Genomic DNA, 17,461 nt, shown 5'->3' on the forward strand with positions numbered 1-17,461 from the left:
CTTGATCTAGGCAGTGGCAGCTGAGGTAGTCTATTTTCCAGTTTTGCACTCCTGGGATGTGGACTGCAGAAATAGCTAGACAGTGAGTTTACAAGATTATCAGCCTTGCTTTCTTAAAGGGCTCTACTAGAGCCCCCTTGATAACTTAGGTAGGTGACAGTCGGGGCATTGTCTGACTGCACCCCGATTGGGTGTCCTTACAAAAGGAGGCTGGAATGTTGCAGAACTATCTGAACTGCTCTGAGCTCCAGTGCTTTCAGTGAAGCCTGTGAGAGCAGGAAGAGAGGAGCTGCTGACAGGAACAGCACTGGATCATGAGGATTGGGGGCAGAAGGGAAAAAGAGCTATGAGAAAATTGTTTACCTTAATGGAGAGAAAGCACTAGAACGGTATTAAAGCCAAAACCAAAAAGGTATTCTAAAAATGGAGCTTACCATTCATAGATGTGGTGACTGCATCAGTTTTCTTTTCATTGGCTTTTTCCCCCCCTTTTGTTTTCATCTGGTGATCTGGCCAATGACACACCTCCTGTATTAGTGACACACAACTCTGGAGGAATGCGCACAGGAGCAGTCAGTCGGGTGAACTAAAGCCCAACTCCAGCACACACTTTATAATCAGTTACAGTAAACAGATTTTTTTTTCCCTTTTGCCCTAAATGTTTTGCATGAATCACTTCTGCCAGTGTTAAAGTGGTTGTTAAGCCAGTTTCACATCTTCATACCATCCCCTCTGTGTTCTAATCCTGTGTGCCCCTGTGTGAGCGATTTATAAAAAAAAAGCCTGCTATACCTCATTTCAGAGCTCTTCTCAGCGATCACATGATCCTCTGGCTTTCTTCTCTCCCCGTCTGACAGATGTAGCGGGCGGGGCCGAGATTCGCATGCTGACATCAGTTGGGAGGAGAGAGGGAGCCAGCCGATCATGTGATCGCTGAGAAGAGCTCTGAAATGAGGTATAGCAGACTTTTAATCACTCACACAGGGGCACACAGGATTAGAAAACAGAGGGGATGGAATGAAGATGTGAAAGTTATTTGAGCAGCAGGAGCTGCGGGGATGGGCACTGTCAAAAGCTGACAGGTAGAGAGGGAAGGGGGAGAGAGCACAGAGAAGACAGATAGCAGGCTGCGGATGACGGAGGCACGTATGGTTAACTCCGGTGCCAGGGCTCAGCAGCCCTGATATATCGGGGTCAGCATACAGGGTGGAGGGGTGGAGGGTATAGCCAGGCAGGATCAGCCAGATATTACAGGTGTTACAGGGGGCCAAATGACACAGCACAAGCACTGTGCTGCATAAAATGCTTTGAAAGGGAACAGAATCTTTTTTTTTTTTGGGTTAAAAACGCTTTAAGTGCTTTTTCTCATCCATGTAAACTGATACATTCTGCTGGAGAGCTTGTGCTTTTGAAAAACAACAAACTTGCTGGCTGGTTCACCAGATGAAAATATAAGAAAGAAAGCTTCAAAAAGGAAACAAATGCAGCCATCACATATAAGAGTTAGTAAGCTGCCATATAATAAATGTTTGCTTTTGGGTTTATTACCGCTTTAGGGTAAAAAAAACATTTTACCTTTATAACCACTTTAAGCAAAGATTTTAGAGTGAAAAATCTGTTTGGAATGATCCACTTGTCATAGACGGCACACTTTATACAGTGCCTTGCAAAAGTATTCACCCCCCTTGGCTTTTTACCTATTTTGTTACATTACAGCCTTTAGTTCAATGTTTTTTTAATCTGAATTATATGTGATGAATCAGAACACAATAGTCTAAATTGGTGACGTAAAATTAGAAAAATATATACATAAAACTATTTTTCAGAAATAAAAAAAAAATGATATTTGGCATGTGCGTATGTTGAGTTGCATCTTGATATAGCGTGGTCATTTACCCCGTGGGATCTCGACGCACTTGTATTCACCCCCTTTGTTATGAAGCCCATAAAAAGCACTGGTGCAACCAATTACCTTCAGAAGTCACATAATTAGCGAATTGATGTCCACCTGTCTAAGTGTCACGTGATCTGTCATTACAGATACACACCTTTTTGAAAGGCTCCAGAGGCTGCAACACCTAAGAAAGAGGCACCACTAACCAAACACTGCCTTGAGGACCAAGGAACTTTCCAAACAAGTAAGGGACAATGTTGTTGAGAAGTACAAGTCAGGGTTAGGTTATAAAAAAAAAATCCAAATCTTTGATGATCCCTAGGAGCACCATCAAATCTATCATAACCAAATGGAAAGAACATGGCACAATAGCAAACTTGCCAAGAGACGGCCGCACACCAAAACTCACGGACCGGGCAAGGAGGGCAATAATCAGGGAGGCAGCACAGAGACCTAAGGTAACCCTGGAGGAGCTGCAGAGTTCCACAGCAGAGACTGGAGTATCTGTACATAGGACGACAATAAGCCGTACACTCCATAGAGTTGGGCTTTATGGCAGAGTGGCCAGAAGAAAGCCATTCCTTTCAGCAAAAAACAAAATGGCATGTTTTGAGTATGCGAAAAAGCATGTGGGAGACTCCCAAAATATATGGAGAAAGGTGTTTTGGTCTGATGAGACTAAAATGTAACTTTTTGGCCATCAAACAAAACCCTATGTCTGGCGCAAACCCAACACATCACATCAACCAAAGAACACCATGTTTTCCAGCAGTCGGCACTGGGAAACTGGTCAGAGTTGAGGAAAAGATGGATGGTGCTAAATACAGGGATATTCTTGAGCAAAACCTGTACCACTCTGTGTGCGATTTGAGGCTAGGACGGAAGTTCACCTTCCAGGAGGACAATGACCCCAAACACACTGCTAAAGCAACACTTGAGTGGTTTAAGGGGAAACATGTGTTGGGATGGCCTAGTCAAAGCCCAGACCTCAATCAAATAGAAAATCTGTGGTCAGACTTAAAGATTGCTGTTCACAAGCGCAAACCATCCAACTTGAAGGAGCTGGACCAGTTCTGCAAGGAGGAATGGGCAGAAATCCCAGTGGTAAGATGTGGCAAGCTTATACAGACTTATCCAAAGAGATTCGGAGCTGTGATAGCCGCAAAAGGTGGCTCTACAAAGTATTGACTTTAGGGGGGTGAATAGTTATGCACATTGACTTTTTCTGTTATTTGGTCCTATTTGTTGTTTGCTTCACAACACAAAAAAAAAAACTCTTCAAAGTTGTGGGCATGTTCTGTAAATTAAATGATGCAAATCCTCAAACAATCCATGTTAATTCCAGGTTGTTAGGCAACAAAACACGAAAAATGCCAAGGGAAGTGAATACTTTTGCAAGGCACTGTATCTGTTCATAAAAAGAGAAGGCTTTAAAGGTTTTTGCAGGTCTCTTTGTACTCAAAAGGGCATGGCTGCAAGATGCCAAGGCTATTTTGGATGACAGCAATAAGCCTTTTCACATGAAGCTCCCTCTTCAATATAGTGGCATTCGGGGGAAGAAAACTCTTCGGCAGCTTACTCCAATACTGCCTTGATGTTCTCATGCCTTTTCTATGGCATGCTTATCAGGATCTGACTCATGTAGAGAAATGGGAGTAGGAGAAGAGGCGTGGCGTTCTTGAGCCACCAGCAAAGATGACCGTATTAAGGGGTACCTGTTGCATACCTGAAATAGAGCTATAAATGGAGCTAGATATGTAGTATGCAGTAAGCAGAAGGAAAATGCTGTAATTTATTGAAGCTTCTGGAAGAAGTGCCTATGTACCTTAGAAGGGCTATAGGCGGAAAAAATAGGATTTTTCTGTCATGCTTACCTGTAAAATCCTTTTCTTTGAGTACATCATGGGACACAGAGTTAGGCCAATATTCATTACGTACTGGGTTATACGCCAGCTCTAGGTGAATGGACACTGGTAGACCAAAGGTCTTTAGACAGGAAGTGATCCCCTATATAACCACCTCCCATACAGGAAGTACATCGCTTTTGTAGCAAGCACTGAATCCTCAAAAAAGAGGGAAGGGATCTCTGTGTCCCATGATGTACTCAAAGAAAAGGATTTTACAGGTAAGTATGACAAAAAAAATCCTATTTTCTTTTTCATACATCATGGGACACAGAGTTAGACTAATATTCATTACCTACTGGGATGTCCCAGAGCAATAGCCTTGAGCGGAGGGAGACACCCTGCCAAACAATAGCCATCAGACCTTATATGTCAGCCCGCAGTACACTGCGGCTGAAAGCTGAACCCTCGGCTGCTTGAACATACACTTGATAAAATTTTGTGAACGTATGCACTAAAGACCAGGTGGCAACCTTACAAATCTGATCCACAGACACCTGGTGGCGAAAAGCCCAGGAGGTTCCTACACCCCTGGTAGAATGAGCTCTCAGCCTAAAAGGGAGGAGCTTTACGTTTCAGACCATAGGCCTCAATGACCAATTGACGGACCCAATTGGCAATGGAAGCTTCTTCGGTCCTTTTGGTAAAACAAAAAAGGAGTCTAATCTTCGGATCTCCGCAGATCTAGACATATAAACCTTGACTGCCCAGACAACATAAAAAAGGAATGCAGTCGTCTCTCTTCCGCTGAATAAGGAAAAAGGTGGCAAATCAAAATCCTGGTTTAAATGAAAGGCTGACACCACTTTTGGCAAAAAGAATGTAACAGGTCATAACACGACCCTGTCGTGGTGAAGGATCAAGTATGATTCCCTGCACGAAAGGGTCGCCAACTCTGACACCCTTCTGGCCGAGTTGATGGCCATCAGGAAGGCTAGCTTGCGTGACAGAAAGTCTAATGGAATTTCCTTGATTAGGCTCAAATGGTTGTTTCTGTAACACAGACAGCACCAAGTTCAAGTCCCAAGAACACATAGGTGACCTAATGGGGGGGAAGAAAATGAGTTGCCCCATGCATAAAGGTTCGGACCAGCGAATGGGAGACTAAAGGCCTTTGGAAGAATACTGACAGGGCTGAAATCTGACCTCTGATTGTACTCAAAGCCAATCTGATTTCCACAGCTGACTCTAGAAAAGAGAATTCTCCCAATCACGTATTTCCGAGGATGCCATTTTCTGGCTTCACACCAAGCAATATAAGTCTTCCAGATCTTATGATCGATCTTCCTAGTGACAGCTTTTCTAGCATTCACTAGAATAGATAGCACTGGTCCCGAGATGCCACGGTCCTTAAACATCCTTGCCTCTGGCTCTAGCGCCCTGTTGGAGGCGGAACCGCCTTGGCGCTGAGACACCAGAGGAAGCAGTCCCTGAGGTTTTAAACGGGGGACGCCTGGTGCTTCTCTTCACCGGAAGTAGAGAACTCTTCCCTCCGGAAATCTTTAGGCTATATTTGTCCAAATCATCACCAAATGTTCCCCACGAAAGGGGATAACCAATAACTTCTTACAAGGAAGCCTGGCTAACCAGTTCTTAAGCCACAAAACTCTGCACATATGTAAAGACAAGAGAGCCAAAACGAGAAACCTGCTGTATTGAATTCTTTAAAAGGGCATCAACAGCAAAATACAGCGCTCGAGGAATATCTGTATTATTTTCAGCAAGGTCATCCTCCTGGTTAGGCCTGTCAGGCTGTCTGACCTGATCCTTTATGGACTGGCAGATACCAATTGCTGCAACAGCTGGCTGAATAGCTGAACTGGCCAAAGAAAAAGAAGCCTTTAATAATGACTCCAATTTCTTGTCAACAGGGTCTTTCAAGCCCTGTGCCTTATCCACCGGACAAGTTAAGTTCTTGTTTAAGGAAGAGACTGCTGCATCTATGGCTGGCATGCTCCACTTCTTAATGAACTTTTCATCCATGGGATATAAAAGGGAAAACCTCTTAGGAGGAACAAAAATCCTGTCAGGATGTTCCCAATCAGCATACACCGCCTGTTCCAACAGTGGGTGTAAGGGGAAAGCTTGTGCAGCCTGAAGATGCCTCAGGGACCCCAAAGAGGACCAGGGGGGCTCAGTAAACTCTGCAAGAGGCAACTTAAAGGCAGAACAAACCATCTCTGTAAGAGTCTGGATCAAAAGCCCCTGCGACTGAGAGGCAGACACCAACTGGATATCTTCTTGTCCAGATTGCTCAGAAGCAGACTCACCCGTCAGGCCTGCCACAGAATCCTGAGCTTTTAGCTCTTCCTTATACCCAACCCATTCCTGCTCCAAACTAGGAGGCTCAGGGGAGGGGGATCTGTCACGCTTCTTGTCACCTTGCAGGATGGAGGCAATCATGCCAGCAATACTGTGCTCTAACCCGGCTAGGGCCGAGAACAGTTCATCCTTGGTGATAAAGGGTGAAGCAGCAGCGTTGACCGTAGGAACCATACTAGATAGGCGCATTGGCTCAGATTGCCCGAAAGCCTCTGGTCTTTCAAGGGATACAACTTCCCTGTAGTGTAAGTCCCGCTCCTCTTTTTTGAAGACATTTACAAGCCACAAAAAGGGAGTAGCTGGGTGTAGTATTAACCACTTGACGACCGCCTCACGCCGATGTACGTCGGCAAGGCGGCACGGACAGGCAAAATCACGTACAGGGTACGTGATTTGCCTTCCGCGGGTGGGGGGTCCGATCGGACCCCCCCCGCCGCCCGAGGCGGTCCCGTTCTGTCCCCCGGCGATCAGAGACGAGGGGGAGGCCATCGGTTCGTGGCCCCCCCCTCGCGATCGCCGCCGGCCAATGGGAACACTCCTTTGCTGCTGTATGCTAAACAGCAGCAAAGGAAGTGATGTAATCTCCCCTCGGGTCGGTAGTTTCCGTTCCGGCCCGAGGAGAGACGACATGTGAGTGAGTGCACCAACACACACACACACAGTAGAACATGCCAGGCACACATTACACCCCGATCCCCCCCCCGATCGCCCCCCCGATCCCCCCCCCAATCACCCCCCCCCCCCCCCCGTCACAAACTGACACCAGCAGTTTTTTTTTTTTTTTTTCTGATTACTGCTGTGTCAGTTTGTGACAGTTACTGTGTTAGCACAGTTACTGTTACCCCCCTGTAGGTCTAGGGTACCCCCCTAACCCCCCCTAATAAAGTTTTAACCCCTTGATCACCCCGTCACCAGTGTCGCTAAGCGATCATTTTTCTGATCACTGTATTAGTGTCGCTGGTGACGCTAGTTAGTGAGGTAAATATTTAGGTTCGCCGTCAGCGTTTTATAGCGTCAGGGACCCCCATATACTACCTAATAAATGTTTTAACCCCTTGATTGCCCCCTAGTTAACCCTTTCACCACTGATCACTGTATAACCGTTACGGTTGACGCTGGTTAGTTTGTTTTTTTTTTATAGTGTCAGGGCACCCGCCGTTTATTACCGAATAAAGGTTTAGCCCCCCAATCGCCCGGCGGTGATATGCGTCGCCCCAGGCAGCGTCAGATTAGCGCCAGTACCGCTAACACCCACGCACACAGCATGCGCCTCCCTTAGTGGTATAGTATCTGATCGGATCAATATCTTATCCGATCAGATCTATACTAGCGTCCCCAGCAGTTTAGGGTTCCCAAAAACGCAGTGTTAGCGGGATCAGCCCAGATACCTGCTAGCACCTGCGTTTTGCCCCTCCGCCCAGCCCACCCAAGTGCAGTATCGATCGATCACTGTCACTTACAAGGCACTAAACGCATAACTGCAGCGTTCGCAGAGTCAGGCCTGATCCCTGCGATTGCTAACAGTTTTTTTGGTAGCATTTTGGTGAACTGGCAAGCACCAGCCCCAGGCAGCGTCAGGTTAGCGCCAGTACCGCTAACACCCACGCACGCACCGTACACCTCCCTTAGTGGTATAGTATCTGAACGGATCAATATCTGATCCGATCAGATCTATACTAGCGTCACCAGCAGTTTAGGGTTCCCAAAAACGCAGTGTTAGCGGGATCAGCCCAGATACCTGCTAGCACCTGCGTTTTGCCCCTCCGCCCGGCCCAGCCCACCCAAGTGCAGTATCGATTGATCACTGTCACTTACAAAACACTAAACGCATAACTGCAGCGTTCGCAGAGTCAGGCCTGATCCCTGCGATCGCTAACAGTTTTTTGGTAGCGTTTTGGGGAACTGGCAAGCACCAGCGGCCTAGTACACCCCGGTCGTAGTCAAACCAGCACTGCAGTAACACTTGGTGACGTGGCGAGTCCCATAAGTGCAGTTCAAGCTGGTGAGGTGGCAAGCACAAGTAGTGTCCCGCTGCCACCAAAAAGACAAACACAGGCCCGTCGTGCCCATAATACCCTTCCTGCTGCATTCGCCAATCCTAATTGGGAACCCACCGCTTCTGCAGCGCCCATACTTCCCCCATTCACATCCCCAACCAAATGCAGTCGGCTGCATGAGAGGCATTTTCTTTATGTCCTCCCGAGTACCCCTACCCAGCGAACCCCCCAAAAAAGATGTTGTGTCTGCAGCAAGCGTGGATATAGGCGTGACACCCGCTATTATTGTCCCTCCTGTCCTGACAATCCTGGTCTTTGCATTGGTGAATGTTTTGAACGCTACCATTCACTAGTTGAGTATTAGCGTAGAGTACAGCATTGCACAGACTAGGCACACTTTCACAGGGTCTCCCAAGATGCCATCGCATTTTGAGAGACCCGAACCTGGAACCGGTTACCGTTATAAAAGTTAGTTACAAAAAAAGTGTAAAAAAAAAAAAAAAATATGAAATAAAAAAAAAATAGTTGTCGTTTTATTGTTCTCTCTCTCTCTATTCTCTCTCTCTATTGTTCTGCTCTTTTTTACTGTATTCTATTCTGCAATGTTTTATTGTTATTGTTATTATGTTTTATCATGTTTGTTTTTCAGGTGTGTAATTATTTATACTTTACTGTTTACTGTGCTTTATTGTTAACCATTGTTAACCATTTTTTTGTCTTCGGGTACGCCATTCACGACTTTGAGTGGTTATACCAGAATGATGCTTGCAGGTTTAGGTATCATCTTGGTATCATTCTTTTCAGCCAGCGGTCGGCTTTCATGTAAAAGCAATCCTAGCAGCTAATTAGCCTCTAGACTGCCTTTACAAGCCATGGGAGGGAATGCCCCCCCCACCCCCACCGTCTTCCGTTTTTCTCTGGCTCTCCTGTCTCAACAGGGAACCTGAGAATGCAGCCGGTGATTCAGCCAGCTGACCATAGAGCTGATCAGAGACCAGAGTGGCTCCAAACATCTCTATGGCCTAAGAAACCGGAAGCTACGAGTATTTCATGACTTAGATTTCGCCGGATGTAAATAGCGCCATTGGGAAATTGGGGAAGCATTTTATCACACCGATCTTGGTGTGGTCAGATGCTTTGAGGGCAGAGGAGAGATCTAGGGTCTAATAGACCACAATTTTTTCAAAAAAGAGTACCTGTCACTACCTATTGCTATCATAGGGGATATTTACATTCCCCGAGATAACAATAAAAATGATTAAAAAAAAAAATATGAAAGGAACAGTTTAAAAGTAAGATTAAAAAAGCAAAAAAATAATAAAGAAAAAAAAAAAAAAAAGCACCCCTGTCGCCCCCTGCTCTCGCGCTAAGGCGAACGCAAGCGGCGGTCTGGTGTCATATGTAAACAGCAATTGCACCATGCATGTGAGGTATCACCGCGAAGGCCAGATCGAGTGCAGTAATTTTTCCAGTAGACCTCCTCTGTAAATCTAAAGTGGTAACCTGTAAAGGCTTTTGAAGGCTTTTAAACATGTATTTATTTTGTTGCCACTGCACGTTTGTGCGCAATTTTAAAGCATGTCATGTTTGGTATCCATGTACTCGGCCTAAGATCATCTTTTTTATTTCATCAAACATTTGGGCAATATAGTGTGTTTTAGTGCATTAAAATTTAAAAAAGTGTGTTTTTTCCCCAAAAAATGCGTTTGAAAAATCGCTGCGCAATTACTGTGTGAAAAAAAAAAATGAAACACCCACCATTTTAATCTGTAGGGCATTTGCTTTAAAAAAATATATAATGTTTGGGGGTTCAAAGTAATTTTTTTGTAAAAAAAAAAAACTTTTTCATGTAAACAATAAGTGTCAGAAAGGGCTTTGTCTTCAAGTGGTTAGAAGAGTGGGTGATGTGTGACATAAGCTTCTAAATGTTGTGCATAAAATGCCAGGACAGTTCAAAACCCCCCCAAATGACCCCATTTTGGAAAGTAGACACCCCAAGCTATTTGCTGAGAGGCATGTCGAGTCCATGGAATATTTTATATTGCGACACAAGTTGCGGGAAAGAGACAAATTTTTTTTTTTTTTTTTTTTTTTTGCACAAAGTTGTCACTAAATGATATATTGCTCAAACATGCCATGGGAATATGTGAAATTACACCCCAAAATACATTCTGCTGCTTCTCCTGAGTACGGGGATACCACATGTGTGAGACTTTTTGGGAGCCTAGCCGCGTACGGGACCCCGAAAACCAAGCACCGCCTTCAGGCTTTCTAAGGGCGTGAATTTTTGATTTCACTCTTCACTGCCTATCACAGTTTCGGAGGCCATGGAATGCCCAGGTGGCACAAAACCCCCCCAAATGACCCCATTTTGGAAAGTAGACACCCCAAGCTATTTGCTGAGAGGTATAGTGAGTATTTTGCAGACCTCACTTTTTGTCACAAAGTTTTGAAAATTGAAAAAAGAAAAAAAAAAATGTTTTTTCTTGTCTTTCTTCATTTTAAAAAACAAATGAGAGCTGCAAAATACTCACCATGCCTCTCAGCAAACAGCTTGGGGTGTCTACTTTCCAAAATGGGGTCATTTGGGGGGGTTTATGCCACCTGGGCATTCCATGGCCTCCGAAACTGTGATAGGCAGTAAAGAGTGAAATCAAAAATTTTCACCCTTAGAAATCCTGAAGGCAGTGATTGGTTTTCGGGGTCCCGTACGCGGCTAGGCTCCCAAAAAGTCCCACACATGTGGTATCCCCATACTCAGGAGAAGCAGCTAAATGTATTTTGGGGTGCAATTCCACATATGCCCATGGCCTGTGTGAGCAATATATCATTTAGTGACAACTTTATGAAAAAAAAAAAAAAAAAAGTGTCACTTTCCCGCAACTTGTGTCAAAATATAAAATATTCCATGGACTCAATATGCCTCTCAGCAAATAGCTTGGGGTGTCTACTTTCCAAAATGGGGTCATTTTGGGGGGTTTTGTGCCACCTGGGCATTCCATGGCCTCCGAAACTGTGATAGGCAGTGAAGAGTGAAAGCAAAAATTTACACCCTTAGAAATCCTGAAGGCGGTGATTGGTTTTCGGGGCCCCGTACGCGGCTAGGCTCCCAAAAAGTCCCACACATGTGGTATCCCCATACTCAGGAGAAGCAGCTGAATGTATTTTGGGGTGCAATTCCACATAGGCCCATGGCCTGTGTGAGCAATATATCATTTAGTGACAACTTTTTGTAAATATTTTTTTTTTTTTTTTTTTTTGTCATTTTTCAATCACTTGGGACAAAAAAAATAAATATTCAATGGGTTCAACATGCCGCTCAGCAATTTCCTTGGGGTGTCTACTTTCCAAAATGGGGTCATTTGTGGGGGTTTTGTACTGCCCTGCCATTTTAGCACCTCAAGAAATGACATAGGCAGTCATAAACTAAAAGCTGTGTAAATTCCAGAAAATGTACCCTAGTTTGTAGACGCTATAACTTTTGCGCAAACCAATAAATATACGCTTATTGACATTTTTTTTACCAAAGACATGTGGCCGAATACATTTTGGCCTAAATGTATGACTAAAATTTAGTTTATTGGATTTTTTTTATAACAAAAAGTAGAAAATATCATTTTTTTTCAAAATTTTCGGTCTTTTTCCGTTTATAGCGCAAAAAATAAAAACCGCAGAGGTGATCAAATACCATCAAAAGAAAGCTCTATTTGTGGGAAGAAAAGGACGCAAATTTCGTTTGGGTACAGCATTGCATGACCGCGCAATTAGCAGTTAAAGCGACGCAGTGCCAAATTGGAAAAAGACCTCTGGTCCTTAGGCAGCATAATGGTCCGGGGCTCAAGTGGTTAACACACCTCAGAAGGGAGACCCTTTAATAGAGCTCACCAAGTCCCTATGCAACAATCCTGCTAAGCACCTTAGCCTGCCAAGCAACACCTAGTGACTCACGTGACTCAGGTAAGGAGAACTGAACCGCTGAAAATGCCTGCTCCAGAGCCTGCTCTGTGTCCCACAGCTGTCTTCTGGAAAAACCGCACGCTTGGCATACACAGCTTAAATAAACTGGCTGTGCGCCGGACGTTCTGCGCATGCACGTGTGTGGTCCCGGCGAGCGGGAGCAGCTGTATTCGCATATGACACGAATCTTCGTGCGCCCAGATTAGGCTACGGCGCATGTGCAGCTCCGAGCAAAGCAGCTTTGCACCATGGCTGCTAAACAAACTGCTGAGCATTTTGACGAACGGACTTCAGCCCGAACGAAGATGCGCAATGGTGCCGCCTCGTGCGCGACCAAAGTAAAAACAGCCAGAAACAAGCAAAAAAAGGAACAATTTACAAGACACCCACAGCTAGCCCAGAACTCCCCTGTATGGTCACCGCACACAGGTGTCCAGTCTCTAGCTAGCTTGACTGATTGTTACACCCCACAATAAGTAAATAAGGGGGTTTTCACTTACCCATCCAGGAGCAGGGCAGCTTAGAAACTAAGAGCCCAATCTCCACCCATCACGGCGGGTTTCTGTCACTTAAGGACCTTCAAGGACTGGGCACCCTTTTCATGTTTAGGGTCCACTCCATTGGACCTGTACAGCACCCTGCAGGAATGCCTTAGTGATGTGGTATCCAGGATTGCACTTCGCAGGGTCCAGCGCCCGGAGGTCACAATACAGGCAAAACCTTGCAGGATCTTGTGTCCTCTTTGCGAGGCTCGGGTACCATTTATCTAAGCATATAGAGCCTGTGTCAAATGGATCCGATCGGTAAATCCCTTGATTCATTTAAGAACCGTTTGTGGGACTAGAGAACTGGACCTCAGAGAGCTCAAACAAAAGTGCCCATCCACCTTGCAGACACTAGTAAAAAATCTGATGTACTTCCTGTATGGGAGGGGTTATATAGGGGATCACTTCCTGTCTAAGATTTTGTCAGTGTCCATTCACCAAGAGATGGTGTGTAACCCATTAGGTAATGAATATTAGCCTAACTCTGTCTCACATGATGTATGAAAACGAAATGTGTAACCTGTGGTGTGATGTAACATCTGGTCATCCACCTGAGACTAAGCTTTGAGTGATTTTTAGCACTAAATTTTAAAGGTTTACACTGTAGTGAATACAATTTAAATATCGTCCCAGTCTTTTACAGTAATGGTCGAAAGCATACAGGTCTTACCTGTCCATAAAGCTGGACTGCATATAAAATCCAAGCTTCGCCCGTTAGGGTAGGCATACCCCTAAAGGGGTCTCCAGGAAATGAGTTCCATAGGGATGGAGCAAGGCCCTGGACCTGTATAGCAATCTGCAGGTGACTACACCCACACTAACTGCTAAGGTGAGTGCCCATGCATGATCCAGTGCCCGAAGCAACATTATGGGCTGTCCCCAGAGCAGGGTGGCCTATACGACTCCTGAGGTTTAGCGAGCTTTGGCAAGGTTGCACCGATCCGGATGCACTACTTCCATTTGTGGAATAGGAAGACAGTGAGGAGTTGATTGCAGAATTCAAAGATAAAATGAACACAAAAAAAAATAACAAGTGATTTAGGCCAAGACTAATGACACTTAGGACACTAACCTTAGGACACCAACAAAAAAACTAAGGACTCGTGGAGTAGAGTAGGGTAGGGTTTTAGAGGAATTGCCCAGATTGTGTGCTTGAAAGTTTTGCTAGTGTCCAATCACCTGAAGACACAGGCCTAAAACCCAGGGTGTATGAATATTTTGCCTGTGCCCTGTACTGTACGATTAAGTTATGAACTTTCAGGGCCGTGGCCTGGACAGCGATGTGAGAGGACGTGAGAGACCGGAGCTCCGCTTGTGGCAGATCCTTATACCCCCATCCTGCACCATTTAAAACGGACTAAATTGCATCCAAATCGTGGGAATAAGCAGCGCACACAAGCCGAACCATGTCCCCTCCGAAAAGAAACACTGCAGCCTCCTCCTCTCTGGAAAGATATCGGAGGACAGAGCGGGACACAGAGGAGCAAGATGGCGCCGTGCCAGCAGCACACGCGGCACCTCACGCAGAGCCAGAAGCAGATGGAACGGCAAAGGTACTCGAAGCTATTTCACTATGCCAGTCCACTCTAACGACCAAAATAGAGGAGGTGAAAGTGGACATTTCATTAATCAGACATGATATGACTAAACTGAGGGAGCGGGTCACCGAAGCTGAAACCAGGATTGGGCGGGCGGAAGACACACTATACCCCCTGCACCACTCTCATGTGGATCTACAGCGCCAACTGCAGCAACTTGCACAGAAGCATGATGACCTCGAGAACCAGTCCCGCAGGTCCAATCTGCGCTTTGTTGGGTTACCAGAGGGCTCGGAAGGTACAGACCCTGCCACCTTCCTTGAGCGGCTCCTGATTGCGGCATATGGCAGGGACGCCTTCTCTGCTACATTTGTGGTGGAGCGGGCTCATCGCATGCCGGCATGCTGCCCACCTGAAGGAGCACCACCTTGCACCTTCATAGCGAAACTGCTGAACTTTAAAGACCACGATGCTGTACTTCGCATTGGCCAGGATCAAAGGCAACATCCCTTTCCAGTCTGGTTTCATCTCGGCATTCCCAGACTTCTCCACAGAGGTGCAGAGGCAGTGGGCTAGGTTCACGGAAGTTAAACGCCGCCTAAGAGCCCACCACATCAAGTATGCAATGCTATTCCCGGCTCGCCTTCGCATAGTTGGAGAGGACCGGGTGCACTTCTTTGAGGACCCGACCCTGGCATCGGAATGGATAGATAAACATGATGCTGCAAGGAATCGTCCTGTCTGACCAACTCCCCGACTTGCTAACAATGTAAGTGCCTGTTCTTAATCCCCTAGTCACTATTCCACTCGTGGCCGTCATGTTCACCGCTTTTCATTACATACGGCCTGTGCATACAATAACTGTACCTGGATAACCGGAAACCGTGACAGTAAATGACTAAGGCCCCTGTCTCGCATAACACATGGCCCCTATATTTGTTTATGCCATAACTTGAGATCCACCATTTTGCTCCTTCATCTTACAACGTGCTCTGAAACTGTCACACACGGAATACATAACAATATCTGAAAGCGGTTTTTAAGGCGGACATATTCCTACTGGAGAACCCACATAACCTTAAACAGGGAACCATTCTTCCCTCTTCCCACTTACGCAGAGACAGGCACACTTTCCTACAGTCACAACCATATCACGGACTTTAACCTCGATGGTGCCTAAATAATAGGCCTTGTTGCCACAGTGGAGCATAGGCTCAGGTTTATGCGACTTACCCACGTTCGTAAGTCGCAGAGGTCAAACGTACTCCGTTGCTGGACTTCTTTCCAGAACTTGTTCGCACCCAAAGGGTACTGGTTGAAACGTCATCGGCGCTGCCAAATAGGCTTCCGCCGGTGGCGTTATGTTTAAAGTGCATTACTCCATCTTGATTGATAAATGCTGTTAACATGTCGTAATTGCACAAGTTTTGGGATGTATGCCCCAGTCGAGTTCGGGAGACTGAGGGCAGGGAGGGGGGCAAGGAGAACTGTTCAGATTAAGTTAAAGAACATGTCTAATGATATACTAAATTTTGATGTGGAAATACACGATTGTTGTCTTGCAGGAAACGAGACAGAATTATCCCTATCTTAATGCGGAGTGTGGTGGTATGCACCCCTACGAAACTGTCTATGCTTACCCGCACATTACCAGACACTAAATCAGTATGGCTAACATAAAATTTCTTTCCTGGAACATACGGGGGATCCGAGATAAAATTAAGCGCACAGCGATATTCAATAATCTTAAATTATATAGAGTGGATATCATAGTTCTCGTGGAGACACATGCTACAGGTCAACTTCAACTGGCATTGAAGCGCCCCTGGATAGGTTGGGCATTTCATGCCACCCACACTCCGTATTCCCGGGGAATCCCGATCCCAATTGCCAAAACTACCCCATTTGCAATTATTTCTGTACGCACCGACCCACAGGCAGGTACATTTTTCTGCACTGCACACTAAACGGATTACAATATTTAATTATGGCATATTATATCCCCCCTCCATACAAGTCCACCCTAGTCACTGAGGGATTGTTATACATGGCGCAACACCCTAACGTCCCGTGTATTTGGCTGGGTGATTTCAATATGGTTCTCAACCACCATAAGGACAGATTACAACTAAATCAGAGCACTCACCACCCTGACACTACCAGATTTGGGCGCACACTTACAGAATTCTCACTCACTGACACTTGGAGATGCAAACACCCAGACACCCTGGCATACTCCTGTTTTTCGGCGTCGCACTCCACTATGTCCCGAATTGATCTCATCTTAATATCAAACACACTAATTCCCCTACTAACTGACTCAGGATATCACACGAGATCTCTATCTGACCATGCCCCATGCTGGGCCACATTACAACTAGCCCCAAACATAGGACCCCGCACCTGGCGTCTGCACCCCTTTTGGCTATCAACATTAAAAGACCAAGAGGACATTCACAGGGAGTGGCAATTTTACTTTAACACTAATAGGGGCACAGCCCTGATAGGCGTGATATGGGAGACATTCAAACTTCCCGAATAAGCAGACTTAAAACTTCCTCCAAAGCACTTCTGCGGCAGGCTTCTGACAAACTGGACTTAATAACTAGGGAATTCCAAAATGACCCCACACAGGACAAAGCATCTGCACTCAAACTTCAAACCCGTCTCGTAGACCAGCTGCAGTTTGAAAAAGCTAAACAGCAACTTTTCTTTGTGCGACAGTGGGTTTTTGAGCAAGGGAAATGTGCAGGTAAATTGCTAGCATATCTGGCCCGACAAGATGCGAGCCCTCCAGTAGTGGTCACACTCTCGGGCCCTAACAACACCACATACTCAGACCCTTCATCGGTCGCAAAAGCATTCCAAATGTACTACGCTGATCTATACTCCTCTAAGACGCGGATCACTGAACAAGAAACCCAGGCCTTTCTCCATGACATCCCTTTTCCCCGACTATCAGAATCTCAGCTAAAAGGTATGAACTTTCAACAAACTCCATGGTTCATAACCAGAGTGATTTCCAATAACTCTTTATCCAAGTAATATAAATAGTGGTAGAACAAAAATGCTTAAAAACTCCACACCTCTCCTGCACAAAGACATTCTATTCAATGAGTCCCAATAAACAAGTACTATGATCTTCCTCTAGGGCTGGCTACAGCTGCGCTCTTTTATGTATATACACACTGTACTGTACCATAATGGACATGTTGTTCAAAATGGTTACACACAAACGGCTGTGTTAAAAAAGGCATTTCCATCACAGATGGCTGAGTGTTGTGTAAGATGCAGGTCAGCAGCA

General features: G+C 45.6%; 2 protein-coding genes across 13 annotated transcripts in view; both read right to left on the bottom strand.

Annotated features, from left to right (window-relative positions):
* The window catches only part of MACF1 (microtubule actin crosslinking factor 1), a 437,650-nt gene that overhangs the window by 266,458 nt on the left and 153,731 nt on the right, over window positions 1-17,461 (bottom strand). The gene's annotated exons all lie outside the window — the stretch shown is intronic.
* On the bottom strand, window positions 1,020-17,461 carry LOC141128190 (uncharacterized). Its single transcript, XM_073615332.1, has 2 exons — window positions 11,970-17,461; window positions 1,020-6,438 (listed from the first exon to the last, which is right to left on the bottom strand). The coding sequence occupies exon 2, from the start codon at window positions 6,307-6,309 to the stop codon at window positions 5,392-5,394; it is 918 nt and encodes a 305-aa protein (XP_073471433.1). The 5' UTR covers window positions 6,310-6,438; window positions 11,970-17,461; the 3' UTR covers window positions 1,020-5,391.

The sequence above is a fragment of the Aquarana catesbeiana genome, linkage group LG02, assembly GCF_042186555.1.
Source record: "Aquarana catesbeiana isolate 2022-GZ linkage group LG02, ASM4218655v1, whole genome shotgun sequence".
NCBI classification, from domain to species: domain Eukaryota; kingdom Metazoa; phylum Chordata; class Amphibia; order Anura; family Ranidae; genus Aquarana; species Aquarana catesbeiana.

Excerpts from the sequence above, each read along its gene's own strand:
- LOC141128190 (XM_073615332.1), bottom strand. The coding sequence starts at position 6,309 with ATGCGCCTATCTAGTATGGTTCCTACGGTCAACGCTGCTGCTTCACCC.